The following is a 23,246-nucleotide window of genomic DNA, read 5'->3' as shown; positions in this document are numbered from 1 at the left end:
TATTTTCTATCTTTCTTGAAGTACACGATGAGCAATTTTCAAAAAGAGCGCAGCGCTTTCACTTTGAAGACAAATGGCCAAACAGGAAGTGATTCTATGAGTGTCCACGACTGTCTGTGTCAGTCCGATATGGGGGACAGTAATCAGATTAATAAGATGATGCGAGTGCGACCCCACCAACCGCTGCTGTAGTTCAAGGACGTAGAAGAAGATTTAACCGGGTCCGCAGACTGACCGATAAGGCTGTTTATTCAGTTTTTTATTAACCTTGAATATATGGAGAGTCCAAATCGCACCGAAAATCAGCTCTGCACTCCCCACGACCACTAAGAATACACATGCCACGTGTGAGGTGGATTAGATGAACAGTTCGTGAGATATACGAGCGACATACACAGAGATGTAGAGGTAACAGCAAACGTGCATCTGACTGAATCAGGAATGGTGCATGAGGATTCTGGACGTATAATCGACCCCTCTGTGTAAATTGTGGCCCCCTTCATGGCCCCTGATTCAGGCAGATCCCAGCTCCACCACTGCTCAGCAGCTCGCCGGCGCTCGGTTTCCTCTGACGAACCAGCGTTTCCAACAGGGCCCAGAACAATCTGCGTGTGCTGAGAGGCGTGAGGGAGTTATGAGAGGGTCTGAGGGCGAGCGGGTGATGATGGACGAGCCGCTGGCAGCTCAAGGCTGCTGTGATGTGTGTCTCAACCAGCCAGTAAATGCAGAGCGACCAGCTCAGGTCCGGGGATCATTTCTTGATCCCGTGAGTGAATCCATTCACGAGGGGAAAAAAAGAAATAGCAGGTAGCTCATGTCAGAGTAATTGATGTCTGACAAGAAAGAAAATCCACAGATTTGGTGTCATTTCCTCTTTAGCAGTCGACCCTCTGTTGTGTTCCGTGAGCACAACAACAACACGAGTGCTGATAAAGTGGTAGTAATATAATTCACCGGCTCGTCTTGCGGGATCGTGTTTGCACATAATAACTCTCATGTTGTTGATTCAACGCGGAACATGTGAGGGAGAGTTTCACGTTCTCAGCACCAACGTTCAGCCAGAAGGCAACACAAACACGAATTTGTATTCAAACGGGCGATATCACAGATAGTCTCCATTCAGCAAATGATCAAACGGGACGCAGTCATGACACAAGGAGTTCTCCTTTCCTAACTCTCCGTTCTCTTAAGTCAATTTAATCTCATCAAAGCAAACTAAGCGTATTATCTCAAATTAGGTAAATCTCTCATTTCGCATTCCGAGGAGTCTTTCTTCTCTTCTTCTTCCTCCCTTCGCAAACTGGAGCGAAGAGCTGGTATCGAAGAAACATTACAAATGGCCACGCTCCACTGGAGTGTAATAAAAGATACACACACACAAAAAAAGAAAAATACAGTAAGATAAATGACGCAACTTCCTCGCTTCTCTGCCCTGCGCTGTCGCCGTGTTGTAACTCTGAGGTCTCGTGTTCAATTAACCTAATCAATGTTAGCTCTGGGCACAGCGACATCAATCTTAGGGAATAAAAGAAAATTATGTCGGGCCGTAAAACCCCGGTGAATATTTTTATATCTAATTACCAAATGCATTTTATTTTATGTTGCGATCACACAACCTCAACTTGCCAAAACCTCACTTTAATATCGCTGCCTCGCATATAAAGCAGATCACAAAGTACGACACCATAAAGAAACACGAGAGGCTGTATTTCACAGAACCACTCTCAGAGGTTACCATTCGTATTGGAAAAATATGAATTCAAGTTTGATTAAGTTAAATTAAAAGACATTAAAACTCTCCAGTTACTTTCAACTGTCTCGGTATTAATTGGAATTTAACTTCTGCAGGAGTCAACAATTACCTCACCAGATAAAGTTCCTTTATTAGACATTATATATTATTTCAAGACTTGTAGTTTTGTATGATGTGTGAAACTTGCTATATTATATGATTGCTGCATATATCTCTGGTCTTGTTAGAATAACACCTACATGTGACATATGCTAGTTATTGATGTTTTATACTGTGAATTTTAATGAATAGAAAATCGGCAATAACACCTTAATTTGAAGACTTCTTGCATTTTTAGCTTCTCGATGATTAGTATGATTTATTAAACATAATATCCACAACATAACACACACAATGTAATTGAAATAGACATTTGGGTCTTGTCTGTTTTGAATAACTCCTAAATGTGATCGGCTTGTGACGTCTACTGGTTATTCAAAATATAAGGTTCTAAATATTTTCTTTATTGTATTAAAGGGTAGTATACAACCTACTTAGTGTATAATACAATCCAGTACAACACTACCACTCAGGCGTACAGAATGAAACCATCACCTTTCTGCCACAGCTCTAACACTGAACACTGGTTTATTCATGGTTTTCCCCTCCAGCCCCTGAAGCTGCACTGTGAGCTCTGCAGCATCGTGTCCAGCTCCGGCCAGATGCTGGGCCAGGCCGCCGGCCCACAGATCGATCGCTCGCCCTGCATCTGGCGGATGAACAACGCTCCGACTCGGGGGTTCGAACACGACGTGGGCCGACGCACCACGCTGAGGGTCGTCTCCCACACCAGCGTCCCCCTGCTGCTGCAGAAGCCGCAGTACTTCTTCGGGCAGGGCAACGACACCATCTACGTGGTGTGGGGGCCGCTGCGAAACATGAGGAAGGACGGGAAGGGCATCGTGTACAACATGCTGCGGCAGGCTGCGGAGAACTACCCCCACGCACGCATCTACGTCACCACGGAGGACAGGATGAACTACTGCGACATGGTCTTCAAGAAGGAGACGGGGAAAGACAGGTGAGCGAAGCACTGTGTATTTGTTGCTTCTGCTTTTAGTCCAGCAGAACTCGACAAATTCACCACTGAGACCTTTGACACGCTGAGCTGCTCGCTGCTATAATATCGACCTTATCGCTGCTGATGCTCTGCCCAATGCTCGGGGCTTCCCTCGTCTCTCACTCTCCCTTTCATGAAGCCTTATCGAAGCGAGTTACTTAACTTTCCCTCTGAAGAGAATCTACATGTCGCTGGAGACAATCGGCTAAGAAGAAGCTTTAATGTGGAGCCTCAGAATCACGCGTCGCCGGGGTTATCGACATCAGCCAAATGCTGGTCTGGGGAAAATCTGGGTAATGAGGTAGCATGATTCTGGCAGCGTCTCTAAACCCTCCAGTAGCAGCTGGTTTCACAACTTCTCCAACAACAGCATCTTTGGCACGCTCTGAATCTGCAGACATTGTGGAAAGCTGCAGATGAGTAGAGGATAACCTGGGGATTGGTCTGCATATTGGTTTTGTGACATGCATCGTGTCTGTTTGTTGGAGACGGGACACTCTACAGTCAGTGATGTATAGACAGACCCACCTGGCTATTCCCTTTTCCATCACTTCCCCCAAAGAGAATCACAGGTTAATGACTAGAAGAGCCAATCTGGGCCCGCTATTGTTTGGGATGAACCTCATTCCTCGGAGCAGCCGTCGCTCGTTTCCGCTGAGCTCCACACGCCTGTCTCCTCCCGCATGTCATCAAGACCTCTTTTAACTTCTTAAGAGGATTAACATGTTCGGTAATAGGCACAGCATCCATTCAATTTCAGCTCCATTGTCTCGCTGGCATTCAGGATGGCAGGGTTAACACTGAATTTCATGTCGAGCGTCTGTGTTCGACTCGGCTCAGCACTTCCGAAGGTCCACGAAGCACAGATAGAGACGTGGGATTAGGGAGGGACGCTCGGGGGAGAAGAATCTCATTACAGGACATAACGCTCCTGGGTGAGATGCAGCACTTCAATCATTTCTGATTGGTAACAGAGTCTAAACTCCGGCTGCAACAATGAACCTAATGAATATGTGATGAGCTCTGAGAGGATTGACTGTACGTCTCCGCCTGTCTGCAATTGTGTGTGTTTGTCCGAAAACATTGTTGCAGCAGTAACACAGTATATATTACTGTAATAAGGGGGAGGAAAGGCACAGTTAGTGTTATTATGTGGAGCTTTTCACACCAGCTATGCAAAGTATTAGTCCACAGCAATGTGACAGTCAAACATCTAAAAATAAACCGTTTATTCCTCCCCTAAGCCATTAAGCCACGCAAAACACATTTATTAATGTCTAGAAGTTCTCAGTCTTTTAAAACACTGTTATTATATAATAACCTGTCATTTATGTGTGTGTGTGTGTGTGTGTGTGTGTGTGTCTGTGTGTGTGTGTGTGTGCAGGTTTACTGTCAGTGCTGGATGTGAGGTGTGTGGGCTAATCATCATCAGCCAGTAATTTAAAAAAACAAATGTAAAAGTGTCTGTCAGTCATTTCTGGGCAGAAACTTTAAAAGATATATAATTTGTGGCAATTTCACATTAAAATGTCTAAAAGCAACTAAATATATGTTATATATATATTCTGTTGACTTACATTATATTACATATTCAAACCAAGAGAAGAGAGTGACGTGTTCGTATTGGTCACTCGTAAGGAGTTATGGTTATTCCATACAATGGTGGTGAAGAAGGAAAGAAATGCCATCTTGAGCTAGAGGAGCGGTTATGCTATTATTATAATGATTATTTAAAATAAAGCATTTTACATTTTTGCACACAATCTCCTTCTTCACTATTTCAGTGCATAAACAATATCAACATCGGCTTTAAAATTGCTTTGTATTACGGAATTGGGACACAGTCGATTACTGCGGCTGCACAACACATCCCCTTAAAGGAAATCAGGGAGCGGGGAGAAAATTAAAACGGATGGTGGTAATGAAAAACAGCTCGGAAATCACACAAACAAGTGCGACAAGTCTTTGGGGGAAAAAACATGTTTTCTCTTTGTGAAGTGTTGCTGTGAAGTCAGTGTAATTGTCGACTCTTGGGAAAGTGATAGGATCATTTCTTAAAGAAGAAAACAAACAGTGAAGTGCATTGGTTTCTTTCATGTCATCTGCAAAAAAAAGGATACGATGAAAATGTGTTTGTGTAATGTCAAACCAAGCAGGTCCTCGAAATATCAAGGAGGGGTTCTTCTTTAGGAGATACAGGGATGAAATGCTTTTTAATATCCAGTTATCGAAAAACACAGTAGACTGAGAATCATTTTTATTAAAACAGGAGAGTGTAGAAAAAAGGTCCTTGTTTGCAGGAAGGGAAACAAAACTGTGTTTTCAAATAAAGAGAAAAGGTTTATCTTGATGCCTGATGTTCTCCAAGGCCTCGACCTGGTGTCAACATCTGTCCTCAGAGGTGACATCACAAGTGGTCAACTCACACCTGCTGATAAGATTCATCCTGAGAGAGAGAGAGAGAGAGAGAGAGAGAGAGAGAGAGAGAGAGAGAGAGAGAGAGAGAGAGAGCGAGCACAGTCGGGAGGGGCTGAATTAATTATGTGCTGTGTGCAGATCTACTATGAAGGACGATTTTTACCCTTTTGATAAAAATACAAATCATTATGTGTTGATATCGCGATAGTGGCCACGAACAAATCAAAAATATGAGCATTGAAGGACGTTCATTCTCTGCTACAAGTCTGATTCAGAGGACAGAGGACGCCAGCTGAGTCGATGATCCTTCACATGAGGCCCACGACAGATTCGCGTTCACACGGCGAAAAGAACGTGGCCACATGCGACCCAGACCACCTCAGAAAGTGTTATCAGATCCAAGGACCTGAACTTAGAGCCGAAGACAGATGTTAAACCGGGTCCGAGGTGTAACGTCCCTGTGGTGTCCTGGACTCTCTCTCCCCATCAGCCCCCTCATCCCTTCAGTGATCTGCCCAAAAGGAGAAAATAATCTCAGAGACGTGAACACAAACCAGTTGGATCGATACCAAAGCCAAGACAATGAAACGTCCGACTGGGGCCCCGAGATGTAGATGTGTCCGACAGCCGCTTAAACCTGTGTAATTGCACACTGCTGCTGGAAGAGGCGCCGGGCCGAACCTCTCTCCGTTATCAGCTCTGCCTCCTGAGCTGCAGTTGTTGGCTGTCGGACGGAATCTGCGCGGCCCTGTTAGCGGCGGCAGATAACAGAGCGTACGACGACACGGGACTTAAATCACACTGTCACTTTACAGCGCCGCCACCTGGGCCTGCGTGACCTGGGTCTGTGCTTCCAGCTGCTCCTTCAAAACATGTGTAGAGAGAGAGTTTGTGTTTGTGTGGAGGTGGACGTTGTTTCCCACCACAAATAATAAGGTTAATTTCACAATCTGTGTTGGTGGTTTTTATTCCATCTTGATTTTGTTGTGCCTGTGCAATAGCAACAGTTATCGAAAGAAGCGTTGTGTTTTCCATCCATCCATCGTCCACCATCAAATGTTTCTCCTTTCTTTTCTCATGAAAACATGTAAGAGCTTGTTAAAATATGTTAAAATGGACTCTGCAGCCCATGTTCTTCTTATTCTTTATTGGCACATTCCGGTATTTAATCAAACAAAGAGCTTTCATCCCTGACGTGTCCAGTCCAAGGTGCAAGTTTCAGCTTCAGGTTGGAATGCCCTGAATATCTTTTGATGCACAAACGCAGTATTAACATCCAGTTCACATTTCGAGTCACTTCTGCAGTCAGAGTGAATGTTGGTCACATTTATCCCAGAGCTTGTGCTGGACATATGTGTCCTCGTCCACATGATAACGCCTGAGATACAGTATATGGGCCAGTTCATCAAACGGCACCACATGTGCTCATGCTCGTCCACAGGCGGAACCACAAGTGTCACTTACTGTCGGCTCACCACTCATTTGCATTTCCCTCAATTCTAATGCAGAGCTCACAGCATTCCAGTAGATTAACATTATATATAATGTATTTTGCAAGTGCACTTTCAGAAATGTTCATCATATCATGCTCATGTTTGCACAGGAGGTTCAACAGTAATGGTACATACACATTAAAACATCACTTTAAAGGTATGACTCGTCAAGTAGCGTATAATCTTTCTTCAGTTTAAGTTTCAACCGATCATAATGCTGATAATGCAGATTTACTCGTTACCTCCACCAATGAGGTTATGTTTTCATCTGCATTTGTGTGTTTGTATGTTAACAGGATTACACAGAGACATACTGAACAAATTACCATGAAACTCAGTGGAAAGATGGGGTTTGGATCAGGGAAGAACCCGTTACACTTTAGTGCAGATCCACAAATATTTTCACATTCTTTGACGTAGTGACGTAGAGCTTTGTGACATTTTTGTGAATTTCTAAAGTAATTATGCAGAGATCTTTAGGAAAATGAAATCAGATATGAGCCGAATTTTAAATTTTTATTTGGGGGGGATCTTTATTAAGTTATTTATTAAGTTAAGTTATTAACAACTATTCCCCTCAGCTGGTATTTGTGTCTGATGTCTGATGCAATATGGTGATGAAGTGGCCAAGCAGCCTATAAGTGAAACTACTGCTCAGACATCAGCGATTTGACATCAAGAATCTAAGGTGACGTTATTTTCTTTGGTTTCTTTTTGTCGTCAGATAAACAACTCGCACAATAGATTTAAGTAAGAAACAGAGGAACTGTGACTCAGTGCTTTGTTCTTTGTTTTGAGCAATAATCTGAGGAAATACATTGTTTTTCATCCTGGACAAGAATCAATGGTAAAAAAAAACAAATGGTAAAAGCGAGACAAGTGACTGAACAGAAGCACAGATGTTATCCTTAAACGGCTCGATGATCCCTCTGGTTAAATAACAGGCAGGCGCAGGGACCAAAAATTGATATTTCATCTGCAATTTATCATTAAGGGCGAGTCAGTCTAATCGTAGATGAACCAAATAGCAGATGCTCCGCTCTCTTGGGCCCCCGGAATATGTGGTGAGTTTTATTTTAATCTCTTTTTATTAGCGTGAATGTCACAGCTGTGTAATCATGCTTCATAATCTCCAGCCGTCCACTTCATGTGAGTGTACGTGCCCCTGGCTCTCCGCGCTTACTCATCCTAAAATAGTTTTGAAAATGAAACAGCGTTTAGTTCAACAGCCTCTGTGTTGTAATCACAGTCTGAAATCCTGTTCAATATTTGTCAGTGTGAAGGGCTCTGGAGCAAAGTCGTGTGCTGCAGATCTGGGACATTTTTTTTTTGCGATGTTGTCAGTTTGAAACGCCCGAAGCAGCTTCGCGCCGAACGGATCGGAGAAGACGTCCCCGTGGATTTAAAGCTCAAATGGATTATAACACAAAAAAGTGTGAATCGGGCTTCTAGTTGTTGTGTGAAAGAGCGGCAGATTTCACAAGACTTGTGTTTTATCAGATTTCATATTCACACCCCCTTCAGGGATTCTGTTTGTGGTGTGGGAGGCGACGTGGTGACCAGGTCGTCACAGGACCAGATCAAAGCTACTGACCAATAAGATCACAGGAAAACCAGAGTCATCGTTCCTACAGGATCCTGACAGGGACAAAATAAAGTGACAAACAATAAACAGCATAGTTTGAAGAGCTTTTAAAAATGTTTTAAGATCATCTAATAAATGGAGGAAGAATGAATTCCACTAAATAACAAGATAATAAATATTATATCTTCATTTTAATTGAATGAAGATGTTTTAATCCCAACAGAATTCCTGACAATGCTTTTATTCTTTCACTGTGGCTCAGAAGAACATGAGTGGATTGTGGTGATGAATGGATTGTGATAAACCTCCGGGCTTTTATTAAAAATCTACTAAAAGATATTTTCCACACAGTTTTACCTTTGATTACAAATGGTCAGATTAACCTGCAGGTATCGGAATATATTTTTCATTACATATTAAATTCATGGTTCAGGACAATGTGACTTGTAATTAAAGACCACACCTCGTTCATATAAACACACTCGTAGCCAAGATTAACTGAGCCTCGTAATGACCAGCTCTATAGAACTGGTTATCCAGCATGTAAAGCTCAGTTAAGCCAGATAACTAAAACAAAACCTGGATGTGTTGAACTTCATAACACAACGACTGGACTGGTCCCTGGAGCTGAGGTGGGGAACATGGTCTGAGACGAGGGCCGAGGGGAAGTGAGGACCAGGCTCCGACAGATAGAAATCTCTGATCACTGAGCTCTGTCGATGCAATCTGAGTCACAATATGACCGAGAGCACTCACCGGCTTCGATGCCAAATGACTCCCCACCTGAGCGCGGGCTTGTTTACAGCGTGCGCCGTACGTGACTGTATCTGTAATTGCTTTGTGTATTGGACGTCAACAGAAGAAGAAAGTGCCGATAGCGGGAGCGTCGCTGTTTTGGCTCGTGTGGAAGATTGCAACCGGTGTTTGCAGCATCTCACCACAAAGCTTTAATTTCATGCTTATCACTGCAAGTGGTTTAAAGAGAAAGAGAGCAGGAGGATCCGTTGTGTTCCTCTCCACATGGAGCCGTGATTCACTGTACACAGCGTTTACAATCAGCGCCGAGCGCGTGGCTCTCCATCCGGAGTTTGTCACTGAAAGCGAGCGTGTAACGACATCACATTGTGGCGCTGAAAGCTTGTAATTGCCGTGAAATTATCGTATTAAATGAATCCACGGGAAACACGGGCGTTTAGGGGGGGGGGAGGGAGCTGTTGAACAGGTCAGAACCGGTCAGTTCAGGAGAAGAAGGAAGTCACCAGTGTCCGCTCCCAGAGGACGAGGGGACCAGCCACCGGTCGTTTCCTGTGTTCTCGTGACCTCGTTTTTGTCTCAGAGCGAAATTAAGTGATTGTCGGAGGAAGAGGAGCTAAAGGTGAAGAGCACTTTTCCTGTAAGGCCATTTTGCATTTGATGTAATGATCCTCAGAGGATGGATGTCTAAAATGAAAAGTCATTTCATCCTCTTACAGCCTCCATTCAGACTGTGTGTACATTTAAAAAACTAAAAAACAATATGTGATATATCCATCCTGCTCTGAATAAATATCCAAACCTACAGAGTAGAATAGAATAGAACAGATTTGTCATAAAGTACGTGATTAAAAAGCAATTCCAACGCCGAACAGTCCCTGTGAATTCAACCAAGCCTCAGAGCCAAGGCCACATTACATTATCTCACCTACACGTTGGTGCTAGTGGCAAATTTCTAGCCCCAATTTTTAACGTACGGCTGAAAACCTAACCCAGAGCACTATGAAACCACATTTAAACCAGCTACCTCTAGATCCAGAAGGTTTGCATCAAAGTGCTCACACTCACAGATATCATTCCCCCAAATATTATCTTCATCCAAACAGGGGTGAAAACATAACCTCCTCGACGAGGGTAATAATGTGCACAGGTGTAAATTCTGAATATATCTCATTGGTTTAAATAATATGCCATCATATATGTTAAGTGCATATTTACATACATTTAAGGTGTTGTTAGATGTTAGCGTGGAAACATATGCATGCACAGTCTTTGGTTTTGTGTCGTGCTGGGAGTCGCTGGAGATCAGTGTCAGTGTCGCTGGTCTGTAGCGTTCACTTCTCTTATAGCTCAGGGGCTGGAGGCTGTTTCTGAATCTGTTTGTGATGTGATGAACCTGAAGTGTCTGCCCGAGGGTAGAGGGGCTAAAAGATGGTGGAACGTGTCACGTCCTCGCAGGAAGGACCCGACATGCAGGCACGGAGGCTGAGGCAGGGGAAGTTGAATTTAATGAAAAACACGAAGCAGGCTTACAGTGGCCACAATAACCTCAGGAGATCCCAAAACTCAAACTAAGTTAAACCAATACGAAAAACTCAAGCAGCAAAACATAGGTGGAACAAACAGGACTGAACTGAACCAAGTCGGGGTTCCAGTTCATCTCAGGAGGTGTTGGCTGGAGGTCAGAGGTCAACAGGGAAGTCGAGGTCTTCCACATCACAATAGAAAACTCTTTCTTTATAGATCTGCCTCCGTCACGTTGTCACAACTGTCCACACACTTTTATACCTGATTGGATTTTCTGCGCTAATTTAAAAGAGTAAAAAAAACAAGTGGTTTGATAAGAGAAAATTACTTTTATGTCCCCAACAATTTGAACACAAACAGGGATACGTGTTTGTCGTCACCTCTTCTGCATCGGACGCTCACACAATCGTGTGTGACTCACATGAGTTGTTTAATCCACCAGCGGAGCAGTAACGCAGGTAGACGGCGAAAACACACACCGATCACGACACACGTGAGCAACCCAGACATCTAATAAGCCTTATTAGATCCAATGTCTCTGTGGCTTCAGAAAAATATCACCCTAACAGAGATAAAACAGCCTCATAGCACAGAGCCGCCCAGTGTGTCAGTGCGTATTAACATTATATCTGTGCACCAGTGTAACCAAGACTCTTTCTGGCTTTTCATAAGAATTTAATAGTCTTATAAAAAGAGTGAGATTGTCCACGTTCGGGCTCGAGATCAGAAGATGAAACCTCGTTTTCACCGATTGAGAAGTTATAGCTCCGGCAGCAGAAAGTAATGAGAATCAAAAGATGCCCAAAAGAAAATTATCATACAAATAAACGCGGTAGAATATAAAGTAGGTCATAAAAAAACTGTATAAACAACGAGAATAGTCACGTAATTGACAATAGAATTGAGAAAAGTGGTTTTCTGAGATTTTCCACCTTTATATTAAATAATAAGCTTCACAGGCTTTTTCCAGAAAAACACATCGAGTCAAACTGAAACTATTTTTTCAGAATGAATCAGCAATTATTCTGTCAATCAAGTTATTGTTTCGCTTTCCTCAGTTTGTGACGTGAGAACGTTTTTTATTTTGCCACGGACGGTTCATCAGGATTCGAAGGGGTCATCTTGGCCTTTAGGAAACCGTGAGTCATTTACTTGACATTTCTTAAATATAATAATTATCAGACTAACTGGGGATGAATGTAATTGGCAGTAGCAGCCCCAGATGTCGACGGCGTTATAACCAAACTTCCAAAAACTAATCATCTGTCTGTAAAAAAATGAGTCCTGCCCTGTACCGGGTGATGTTAAATGTAATAAATAACTTGCAGCCATACTAATGGTCTGTTAATATTTTTTTTTGCCTCCACATTAATCCTCTCTGCAGATTAATGTATTTACAGTTCACACAGAAAGTTTTGTCCAAGCGCTTCCAGCGGAAAAGGAATTAATGTGACTTTGACTGAGCCAGTGGTTCATGCCAGTGTGCATGTGTGTGTGCATGTGTGTGTGCATGTGTGTGTGCATGTGTGTGTCATATAGACTGTATATAAAGACGTGTCTCCACTACTTCCACAAAAACGTCAGTAACCATCTTTGAGAAAGAAAAATGAACGTGAACATGAACTTTTTCATTTAAGGCTCATTTGGGTTTAGTGGCATCTAGTCTCTGAGTTTCAGGTTAATTATGAAGATAACATATTTCTGCTGATTGATAATTCTACATCTTACACACTGGTCCTTTAGTCCATGTCCCATCCACTAACATGCAGGAGGTGGGATTTATAACCTGTACTGCAGGCAGCCAACAGGTGGCGATCAAGTTGATTTGGCTACAGTTTTTAGGAGCTATCGTGTCGTCCATCTTTATAAACAGTCTGATGTCTTCCACAGTCGTTGGGGACAAATCTCAGACGGAACACCAGATAATTTGGAACATGTTGTCCAGTTGGGGACAAACGTCATGTTCTGGTTAGCGTTAGACAGGAAGTAGTCATGTTAAGTGTAAGTTCCCAGGAAGTTAATGCAAAGTCTATTGCACCCACTAGTGGCCTAGTGACCTGTGACTGTGTGTGTGACTGTGTGTGTGTGTTGTGGCGTGAAGGTGAGAGCCTGAGAGTGTGTGAAACCCGGAGCTGTGGTCAGGCATGAGTGTTTCACCGCTGTAAATTTTTACCACTTGCCCCCGCCTCCTCCCGCTCTCGCCCCCCCTCTTCTTCTCCCAGCTTTGACATTTTAACTGCAGCATGTGCTGAATCCCGAGTCTCCCGACAGGCCAGATAACTTCCTTCTCTCTCCGTATATACACACGTCTCTGAGATCCTCTAACACCTTCTGACTTAAAGTAGCTTTCCTCTGATGTTTAGAGCGGCTGAAGAATTGTGTCCTCGTGCTCACTGTACTGAGGTAACACAGGCAAATGTACTGAAAACTACGGCAAAAATACCGACTGGTGATGAGCCAGATGAAGATGGATCTCCTGTCAGTGTCCTGAGAAAGAAGAACGAGTGCAGCATCGGCTGTGATGTATCCTGTCAGCGATGCTCCGTTACGTGTGCAGCTCTAAATAGGACGTGAACGAGTCGCTTCAGATTATGTTTGTACGACCCTGTGTTGAACAGAGTTAAATCTTGGCAGCGGCATTAAAATCTGCTTCTGAAATCGTCAAGTCCTCATCTCCCCAAACCGAGCGACGCCTGTTGGAGAGTTTCTCAGCCGGCGACACACAATGTTTCAGACGTTTTTTTTGCTTTGCCCGACAAACACCAGCGTTTCTTTTCAATCAGCCGATGCAGCGAATTACTGCTTCACATTCCGTTTGAGTTGAAGATGCACTGACACACTAATCATACTGATCCCAGACAGAGCCTGACAGTTATCAACTTTATTTATATAGAGCCGAAGAATAACAGGAGTCATCTCAGGCCACTTTTCATATAGACCGGGCTGTCGAGGCTGTTCTCTTATTATTCACAGAGACAGTTACATATACTGTTCTATCAATCATCCAATCAAACTTAATTTGTATAGCACCTTTCATACTGTGCAGTTCCAAATGCCTCACAAAGGACTGATGAGCCCAAAAAGAAATGCTGACATTGAAATAATAATAAAACATAATTCAATAAGAAAATTATAATAAAATCTAAAAAACCATCAAAAGCCAGGACATATAAAGTTCACGATTGAAGATGTAAAACCTTCCAGCTGCCCTCAGGTCCTCAGGCTCATTGTTCCAGGAGCAGTGTTGATACTCAATATGTTGCTCTTCCTTGGTCCACACTTCCCCCCCCACCAAGGCTGAACAACACTGGTTCTGAAGTTTTTGCGTAATCTTGCTCACAAACAGCAGCGAAACACATCTTCCTTGGTGGAGATAATGAGAAAGTAGCAGTTCCTTGGAAGTTCGGATGTCTATGAATCAAAAACTAAAGAAAACTTTTAAATGATGATTTTCCAGCGAGAATGGATGGACATTGGAGATAATAAAGTCCTCGGAGAGTGTCACGCTGAAAATTAAATTGTGCATCATGCGTGTGTGTTCGGATTTGAACTATGAACGAGTTATGAATAGTTTAGACACACAGGCGGAGCACGTGGAGGGATAGGGAGATCTGGCTTTGTGTAAATGTGTCAAATTACTGAATGTGTGATGTGTTAAAGGAAGAATAATCGCTCCATTATTCCATCTGTCACACCTTTCAGATTTCTGATTTGTGCGCGGCATCATTTGCCATCTTCATAATGTGGTGTGATGAACATGAAAATGTAAAATCATGGCAGCGTGTGCTGTAAGCCTCCTGTAAAACCAGGGGCTGTGCTGCGTTTGCCGGAGCGAGATGGGTTTTGCATATTAAGGCCGTAACACATTTCTTTGTGAGCCTCCATAAATCTTCTTTACTGTAGGAGAGGGGCTTAAGAGCAGCCTAGTGCTGTGGTTATTGGACTTTTTTTTCTCTCAAGGGATTACTCCCCATTGTGAAGCTCTCCAAGGTGCGTCGCCGACGAGAGGCGCCTGCTCTCACTTACTCAGCAGCACCAGTGAGATTAATTGATTATTGAGCTTTGAAATCAATGATGATAAGTAGTTCTGTGTGTAATTCGGGGTCTCACGTCTGTGTCTTGATCTTTGTCTCTGGAGAAATCTCCGAAGTTGGTCCTCATCTGTTTCACTAATCCTTGTTTTTCCCTTCTCCTGGTCTTGGACAGGAATCCCATTAAAATGTTGAACAGTAGATCTTTTTGTGTCCGCCACTTACCTCACTGTTTTTCTACTTCCTCTGTTTTTTGTTTTGTCCTGGAACCATAAAAATGGCTTATTTATTCATTCAGACTCCTGCTCACCTCTCCTGACCCTCCATCATTTATTATTCTGCGTTTTTTCCAACAAAATAATCTTCATAAATGGTTTATAGCTGTCGTGCACACACACACAGCGGGGGTTTGTTTGTGAGGCTGGTGACTGTCACGGTTCTTAGAAAAGGAACCTAAAAGCACAAGTCGGCAGGTAGATGTTAAAGTTTAAAAAAAAGCAAACAAACAAGGACACAAAAATCCAAGCAGGGAGGTAAAATACAGAGGGTCTGTTGAGGGAAAGATTCAGAAAACACAAGCAAGTTAAATACAAAAAAAGATTAAGTTAAAACAGGAAGGGAAAGAACAGAGCAGTGGAAAACTGAGGCACATCACACAGAGAGTAAACATGGCAGAGAGTAAACATGGCAGAGAGTAAACATGGCAGAGAGTAAATGGAAACATGAAATCTATCTTATGCCCGAAGAGATAAATAAATTCAAAAGACTATTGAGAGTGATTATGGACAATCTGTCCCTACTTTCTCTCGCCATCCAAAAATGAAGCCAAAATATCCCGAATACAAAACGCTGCCATCCTGCTCATTTGGAACCAGTCCCACCGAAATCACACTCGACCAATCGCGAGTCAGATTCAGCTGTCAATCGTGATGCTTCAACCCATTTCCATAGCATCACATAACGAATAAAAAACAAACTCATGAGCACTTGAACAAACATCTGTGTGATAAGAAGGAGCTGAAATGACAGAAAACTTCTTGCTAACTTTTTACTTTGGACCATGTCCCATCTGCTAACATGAGGAAGGCTCGGGTTTCTGACTTGTATTGCAGCTAGCCACCAGGGGGCGATCAAGGCGCTTTGGCTTCACTTGTCATTCTTTGGGTAATATGTACATGTAGTTTAAAGCAGCAGTGATGTTGCAGTGTTAAGTTTGTTCCTCTGTTTTCTCAAATCTCTAAATTTGTTGTCTGTAGAGTTTAGGTGTCGTCTGGTCGTCTGAATGTTGTTTCAGAGCTTTTTCCCACAACGAGACAACGAGAGATTCAAAGACAGACACTGAATCCTGAAGATACTCAGATTACTGGCACGCAGCGCGAGCTACTGATAACTAAAAATACTAAAATGACTTGAAACCCGAGTGGGATTGTTCTGTTCCGCCCATTGTGCGTTTCTGAGGATTAGTGCGTTCGCTACAGGCCCCGGAAATGTATCCGAAAAATGTGCCTGGCGTGTGTGGTACACTTTGATGCACTGCTCAGCTCCAGTCGACTAATCTGGCATTGTCTTTTTTAAAAGGAGAGACGGGGGTTATACAATCAGTCAGGAATATCTGCCCAGTTGTTTCCGACGGAGAGGAATCTGCTTTGAAGTGTTGAGACAGAGACGGAGACGGGGAAAATTATCCGTGGGCGGTGACTGTGTGAAACAACTATCAGTGCAGGCAGACTGCGTTTGACTTTGACTCACTTTTGAAGCAGTCGAGTGCAATCAGTTAAACTCAAAAGAATAAATGGAAACGATATTACAAATCATACGCACATTTTTTCTGCCGTGGTAAAAAATATGGCCCTCTCCTTGGGGCTGTATAATATTGGGAACGTAGTATTCTCTATTGTGTGGAAATTCGTCGCAGGATTTGTCAGACTTTGGATCCGTTCAACAAAGCTAATGGCAAGAAGCACCTGTCTATTCTGAGGGAAAAGCAGGGAGTTAATTCTGATTCATTGTCAAAGCTGTAAGCAGCTAATGAATTTAACACTGAAAGGCTCTGAGTTATGAATGATAACGAGGGTTTAATATCATCCGAGAGGAATCCGAGATAAAATCCTGCGTGTGCTCGGGGACACAGAAGAGGAAACGTTAGCTGTAAAACAAACAGCTCAGACAAATTCACCTCACACTGAAAGGAAAAAAAGAAAACAGATTAAGATGTGTTGTCTTCTCCTCAAGTCTCTGCCTCAGACTCACTGGGGTGCTGGGAAATTAATGACAGAAAACTGCTGGACTGGTGCTGGTGGTGGTGCTGGTGGTGCTGGTGGTGGTGGTGGTGCTGGTGGTGGTGGTGGTGGGCATAAAAGCATCAGATGCCTTCTTCTGCTCTGAGAGAATTATTAAAGTGCTGGTTGCCAGGCGGAGATGAGATCAGTGGAAGCCCCTCGCCGTGAGCGCCGCTCGTCAGGAGGAGGCGGGGAGATCGCCGTGAGGACACAGGATGTGGGGGGAGAGAGAAATATGTATTTTTCTGGGCATTTGCTATTTAGGACCATCTGGTTGGTCATTTGGGTGTTGGTGTATTTCTTTCTGCGAGTGCAGCAGGATGATAGATGTTTTCCACATGCGGTGCGACAGTGGACACAGCAGCCGTCATGCTAACGGGGCTCAGAGTCCGCAGGGAACCAAGTCCCAGATTTAGACACAGCACTCGTCCTCGGCTACGTTTGTTTTAAAATTCACATAAAGCTTCTGACTCGTATTATTCTTAACCGCACCATATTCAACGTGGCAGCATTAGAGCCGTGCTTAAAAAGTTCTATAAGACATTAAATATCTTATGGAACTTTAATTATGACATGAGAAAAGTCTTTACCTCTGTGATAGTTATAGTTTGCTCACACACATTTAGAGCAGAAGTCAACATGTATCAGTTGATGAAAGAACAAGTTCAGAACTAAGAAAAAGATGAAAATGTTTCTTTGTCTGTAGAGTTTTAAAAGAAGTTGAACTTAACTAAATCAAAGCAACAATATTTGTGAGATTTCAGGTCTATTATCATCAGAATGAATCATCTCCAACACCCACAACTTATAATTAGACACATTAGATAGTGACACATCAAGTATAATTAAACAGTTATGTAGAATATGGACATTACAGAGAAATGTGGATATTTTACAGTTTAACCATAAACTTCTCTATAAATAACGAGAACACAATTACAAACCAAATATATGAAACTTGAAAATAATATTCAACAATAATGAACATATTCTTTAATGGTTTATTTTCTCATCCCAATGCACATTCTTTGAATCACCGCCTTATTTCAGTCATACTAAATAAATACTTCTTCAATCCAGAGGACGAAGTGCACAGTTATAGAATCTCATAACTCAATAAAAGCAACGTGTGAAGTTGCTTCTCAAGTCGTGAGCTTCACTAAACATTTGCCTCTATGCAGGTTTTGCCATTTTAAACCAGCGTGATACTAAAGACAGGTTTTCTAGTTTGGCTGTTCAGTGGTTTGTGTCCTGCCAGCAGTGTTTTTCAGTCGGCACCAGTAAACATGCAGATTTGAGGGTTTTTAATACTGTAAGTCAACAACAGAAGTCAGTGGAGCTCAGTGTCATCGCGCCCGCAGCCATGGACGCAACAAAGAGGCCGGTGTGGGATGATGATGTTGAACAAATGGGAGACGTGGGCGTCGGTTCAGAGACCTGGGGAGAGACGAGCACTTTACACTGTGTGCAACCAGAACTTCAAACATCTCAACTGATCATTTTACATTTCAGGAAGAGAGACGGCCGAGGGGCACTAGTGTGACTGGTGCTTGTGTTTTGGTTTGATATGCTGCGATTTTTATATTTTTCATTTTTAAAATACTGTGCATGTCCTCAGTCTTACGTCCTTTACTGTTGATTGTCAGTTCATTGTCGTCAGTGTTGGCCTGTGACGTGTGTAGTAATTTACTTTATCAATGGGGTTCAGGCTCAGTTTCAAACGCTTGTTTCTAATATAATAACAACATTAATGACCCATGAAGCATCTGCACAAGGTGACAGGTTCATCATTTCATCAAAAACATCAGACATAACCAGACTGAACAGAATCTAAACTGTGGACAGACTAAATTTTTATCCAGATTGGATAATATCTGTCTAGACCACATCTAAACAACCCTAAAAGTTTGTCCTGAGAGTTGATAATTATGACATTCGACAACACAAATAGACATTACAGACACTGAACTGAACAGAAATGGGATCTCACTTTAGAAAAGGCTGAATAACGTCGACAATCTCGCTGAATAAATGTATCATCAGCAGCCGCCGCTCACTTTGAGGCTCTGACATTTTTCTGGGACACTTGAGGGAATCAAATTCTCCTATTTTCATTGTATCACGGTTGTGTCAGCACCGAGTCTGGTGTTCGCTCCCTCCTGGTCTCCATCATCGCTAAAGTGGAGCACGGGTTGACTGAGGCGGCAGAGAGCTCGCTGTTCCCTGGATTATTCAGCCGATACTTCACTTTACAAAACCCACTGTGCGATATATGAGTGCGGGGTGTCACGACTGTCGGCTGTTTGCTGGAGCGTCTGCCTCCACACGGGGAGTTAGAACCTCTCTGTCCATTTTTCGAACCAGCCTTCTGTCCTCTGTCCTCTCGCCGCACTCGTATAAATATTGGCATCTGCTTTCTGAGGACAGCAAGGCCGTTAACTGGGAGGGGTGGGGAGGGCAGAGAGCAGAGGGTCAGAACAGAGAGAGCGACAGAGAGAGGAAGGAACAGAGCAAGAGGTGAAGGAGAAGAAGAAGAAGAGTTGATATTGTGGAGGGAACGGATAAAAGTGTTGGAGATTGAGTGTGAACAGGAAAATAGAGAAGAAGAAAAAAAACATTGGACAGTGAGAAAATTTGAAAGAATATTGAACCAGAAACAAAGACTCCCGAGAGGAATAAGAATCCAATATCATGAGGCCCTGAAGGACTGTGGCACGAATGACTAATCCCTGAGAAAAGAATACATTATTCATCACAAGACGAAGAAGAGCGATTGAACGGACTTCCTTCTGGGATTCTTTAAAATAAAGGCGATAACTGAGGCTGAGTAAAGCGTTGCAGAAGAACGTTAAGGAATTTCTGAATGAACATATTGATTGTAATGTCTCCAACCCTCAAGAAAACCTAATGGTGCACACGCTCAAGACGGGTCGAAGACAAAGGGAAAGAATTGAAATAAGCACGTGCAATTCCTCTGGACTGGAAAAAATCCTGTGGTGCCGACTTTCCAGTGATGTTTGAAAAAGTTTTGTCGGGATGGTAGGAAGGGTGAGATCTCGCTGAAGACAAGGACCTGTTTCCTTAATTTCAAGCACAGTAATCCCTGTAATTTCTTTTATATTTAGCTTTTAAAGAAATCATCAATACGTTAGAAGTGTTAAAAGTGTCAAAGTGCTAAATCCATGGAGAAAAGCCCACATATTCAGAAACTACCCTAAAACGAGGTGTCAGGACTTTAGTGGGCTTGTGATGTCACAACTCGCACAACTTGCTTACTCACAGTTCAGGGATGAAAATCCAGCGCCCGGAGTCAGAGCTCGGGAAGAAAAGTATAAGCTGCTGGACGGATTTGTCTCCGTAGCCGCTGTTCAGGTCACCATCGGCCTCCTGTCCCAACAATCCCATTAAAAACTGCTCCCAGGCTGGTGGTGATGGAAACGTAAACGGGTCCTTCTACTGCTAATCCACTCGCCATATTCCAGTCTGCACGACGCCCCCACATATGCGTTCATAAGCAGAAAGCTCGTTAACAGAGATCAGCCAAAGGGTCGTCTGGACCTAAAACACCTTTAAAAAGTCTCTGCTTGTGTTTTACGTGGAGAAACTTGAGATCCAGTCTACACCGGAAACCCCAGAATGCCCCCTGAAGCTAATTTATCATCACCCTAACTACTCAGCTATTAGACTGCCCCAACTTTGGATTTTTAATTAGCGCTGACATTAACCTATTTTGGGTTTAGTTCTGTGTTGACTGTGGTTCGAGTAAAAACCTCCTATATGATCCTCTGGGTTTGTCTGAGGCGCTTTCCTCCAATCAGCCTTTGTTAGTCACTGTCGGTTACGTTTACTTCTCTTCAATAATAAACTGAGTTTTCGCTGCTATCACTTGATTCTTTGGATGTGCTGCACCTCTGTGTGACGTTAGAGTAGAAAGCTTTTATTGCCATTTTATAAAAGAAAGCGGTAGAACGTCACCGGGGGGCTACTTCTGAAAAACAGGTTTAAAATCCAACTAAGGACACAAACCGATAAAAGATGTTTTTTTTGTGGAGTCGTAACAGAAGTAAAGTCTGAGGCAGTTTCACACCATTGAGAGGAAACACTACACTGAATTTAACCTTCCCCATGAATTTAAAGGAAAGTTTGACAGAGCTTTAATGTAGAAATAGATTCAACGACCTTTTTGCCTAAAAGTCAGTAAAGCTTTTGTAATAATTAATATAAATGTGGATGAACTGTTATTGTTGTGAGTCAGTTGTGTCTGTTTTCCTCTGAAGTCTCGGTTCATTAGCTCGTCCTCGACCCTGTTTACACTCACACACACGTTGCACCTGTTTGCACCTGTTGATCAGTCTGTAAATAGTGTGTGTGTGTGTGTGTGTGTGTGTGTGTGTGTGTGTGTGTGTGTGTGTGTGTGTGTGTGTGTGTGTGTGTGTGTGTGTGTGTGTGTGTGTGTGTGTGTTCACTCAGTAGATTCTGCATCCTGCTGCAAATCATGTTTGTTTGGTCTGGAAACGTAGCTTCAGAATTCACGTGTTGCTGTTAGAGGGAACGTTAAGAAGCAGGAGCTTTCCTGCTTCACAGATATCTGTCTCAGTTTCCAGTAAAGCATCTAAAACCATCGTCTGTTTCTGTGAGGTCGATGCATTTGGGGGCTGAAGGACAGTGAAACCAGGGAAAGAGTCACAGTTTGTACAACAAAAAACGGAAAACGACAACTATAGTTAAATTAAATTGCACCATAAGTTTGTTTTAAATGTTGCATCTGGAGAAGATGCAACATTTAAGAAATTGTCAATGCCGCTGTTTATTTCACCAAATCCTCTATGAGTCATCTCCATTATTCAATGTATTGTGTATTTGATCTGAGCAACAGCTGCTTAAGAGACACTAATTCATTTGATACAAAAATATTAAATCCAACTCACAAAATATCCTGAATTAAAAAATAATTCATAAACAAACAAGGACAACAGACAAAGTGCCACGAACTTGAAATTAAAAAAGTAGACAAACGTTGGACCCTGTCTGCATTCAGTCCCCCAAATAATAATTTTCTGTAAATGGACATTTTGCTATGTTAAATACAATACTTCAAAAAGGCTTTTGAAAAAAGGACTTTCAAAGATTCATGACCCTGTTAGAAAATGAAAAGTTTCTGTTTCTCAGGTAGAAAGAGAGAAGCAGTGCAGGACTGGAGCTCAGCGGAAAACACACGTACATTAGCTGATGTTATATCATATAAACACATTATTTGCAAGTCAACAAGTTTGGGATATAGACTCTGGACTGTTAGAACCTCCAGTTAGATGCACAGCATTTGTCAATTTATCAATTAAAACAGTGAGTTTTTTTATTTTAGATACAAGTAATCAACATGTTTTCTGGTCGAACCCTAGAAGAACACACAGTATCAAGAGTATGTATATATTTGTTATTCAATATTTATTTCTAACACTCTCGTTGATGGGGACCAAAAGTTTAACTGAGGCTAATTGTAATTTCTGACGTCCTGGTTAAGGTTTGGATCACTGTCCACAAGAAATGGAAGACAATGCAATGTCCTCATAACGTTAGCTGCACAAATGTGTGTGTGTTTGTGTGTTTAAAATGTGTTTTCCATTCTACACGTCAAACTAATGAAGTAGGTTAAAACTGAAGAGCAAGACAGGAGTTGAAAGTCAGAGTCATCAGAGCGAAAGCAAAAACAACAACAGCAGACGCTCAAAGGAATTAACAGCGAGTTTCTCTCAGATGTGACATCGTTCAAACAAACTATGGAGCTTTTCTGCATCTTTACTCATTATTGTTCTACATATTGGTACAAAAGTAAACACAACCAGTCTTGAGGAAAAGAAAAAAATTTCGGGGGCGCAGGTTGCAGAGGTCACCCCCCCGATGCTTCATGTTTGCTCCCGGCAGAATCAAGAAACGCTTCAGCGAGCTCACACAGCAGCGTTGCTCATTTGAATCATTAAAATAAATTGCTGTGTTCCATGTTAAAAGAAATAAAAAGCTGCTTTCTCCTCGACGCTCTGCTCAGGAGTTTGTCCCTGGTTTTGTCCCAGGGCTCCTCTAAGCTGGTTCACTGTTGTTGTTCCTCTGCACACAAATGGTAAAGACTCGTCTGGTGGCCTGTTGTTATAAAGTAAATGAGTAATGAGCCGTTCTTTGCATTGGGGCGACACGATGCTCAGAGAAGTACATGTGCTCATATCTGGAGGATGAAAGAAGCATGGAGGCAAGTTCATGTTGTCGGTGCTCAGATCAGTTTTAAAGCAGAACATCTAATGAAGCAACTCTGAAAA

The 23,246-nt window shown here is 42.6% G+C and overlaps 1 protein-coding gene across 1 annotated transcript in view; it reads left to right on the top strand.

Annotated features, from left to right (window-relative positions):
* Positions 1 to 23,246, top strand: part of st6galnac3 (ST6 (alpha-N-acetyl-neuraminyl-2,3-beta-galactosyl-1,3)-N-acetylgalactosaminide alpha-2,6-sialyltransferase 3) — a 59,198-nt gene that overhangs the window by 21,610 nt on the left and 14,342 nt on the right. The window contains exon 3 of the mRNA XM_035171349.2: positions 2,404 to 2,813. Within this exon, the coding sequence (XP_035027240.1) occupies positions 2,404 to 2,813 (410 nt within the window). The remainder of the gene's footprint in view (positions 1 to 2,403; positions 2,814 to 23,246) is intronic.

This window comes from Hippoglossus stenolepis, chromosome 11, assembly GCF_022539355.2.
Source record: "Hippoglossus stenolepis isolate QCI-W04-F060 chromosome 11, HSTE1.2, whole genome shotgun sequence".
Taxonomy (NCBI): Eukaryota; Metazoa; Chordata; class Actinopteri; order Pleuronectiformes; family Pleuronectidae; genus Hippoglossus; species Hippoglossus stenolepis.
Note: the sequence above shows the minus strand (reverse complement) of the source record. Positions and strands in the feature narration are given on the sequence as shown.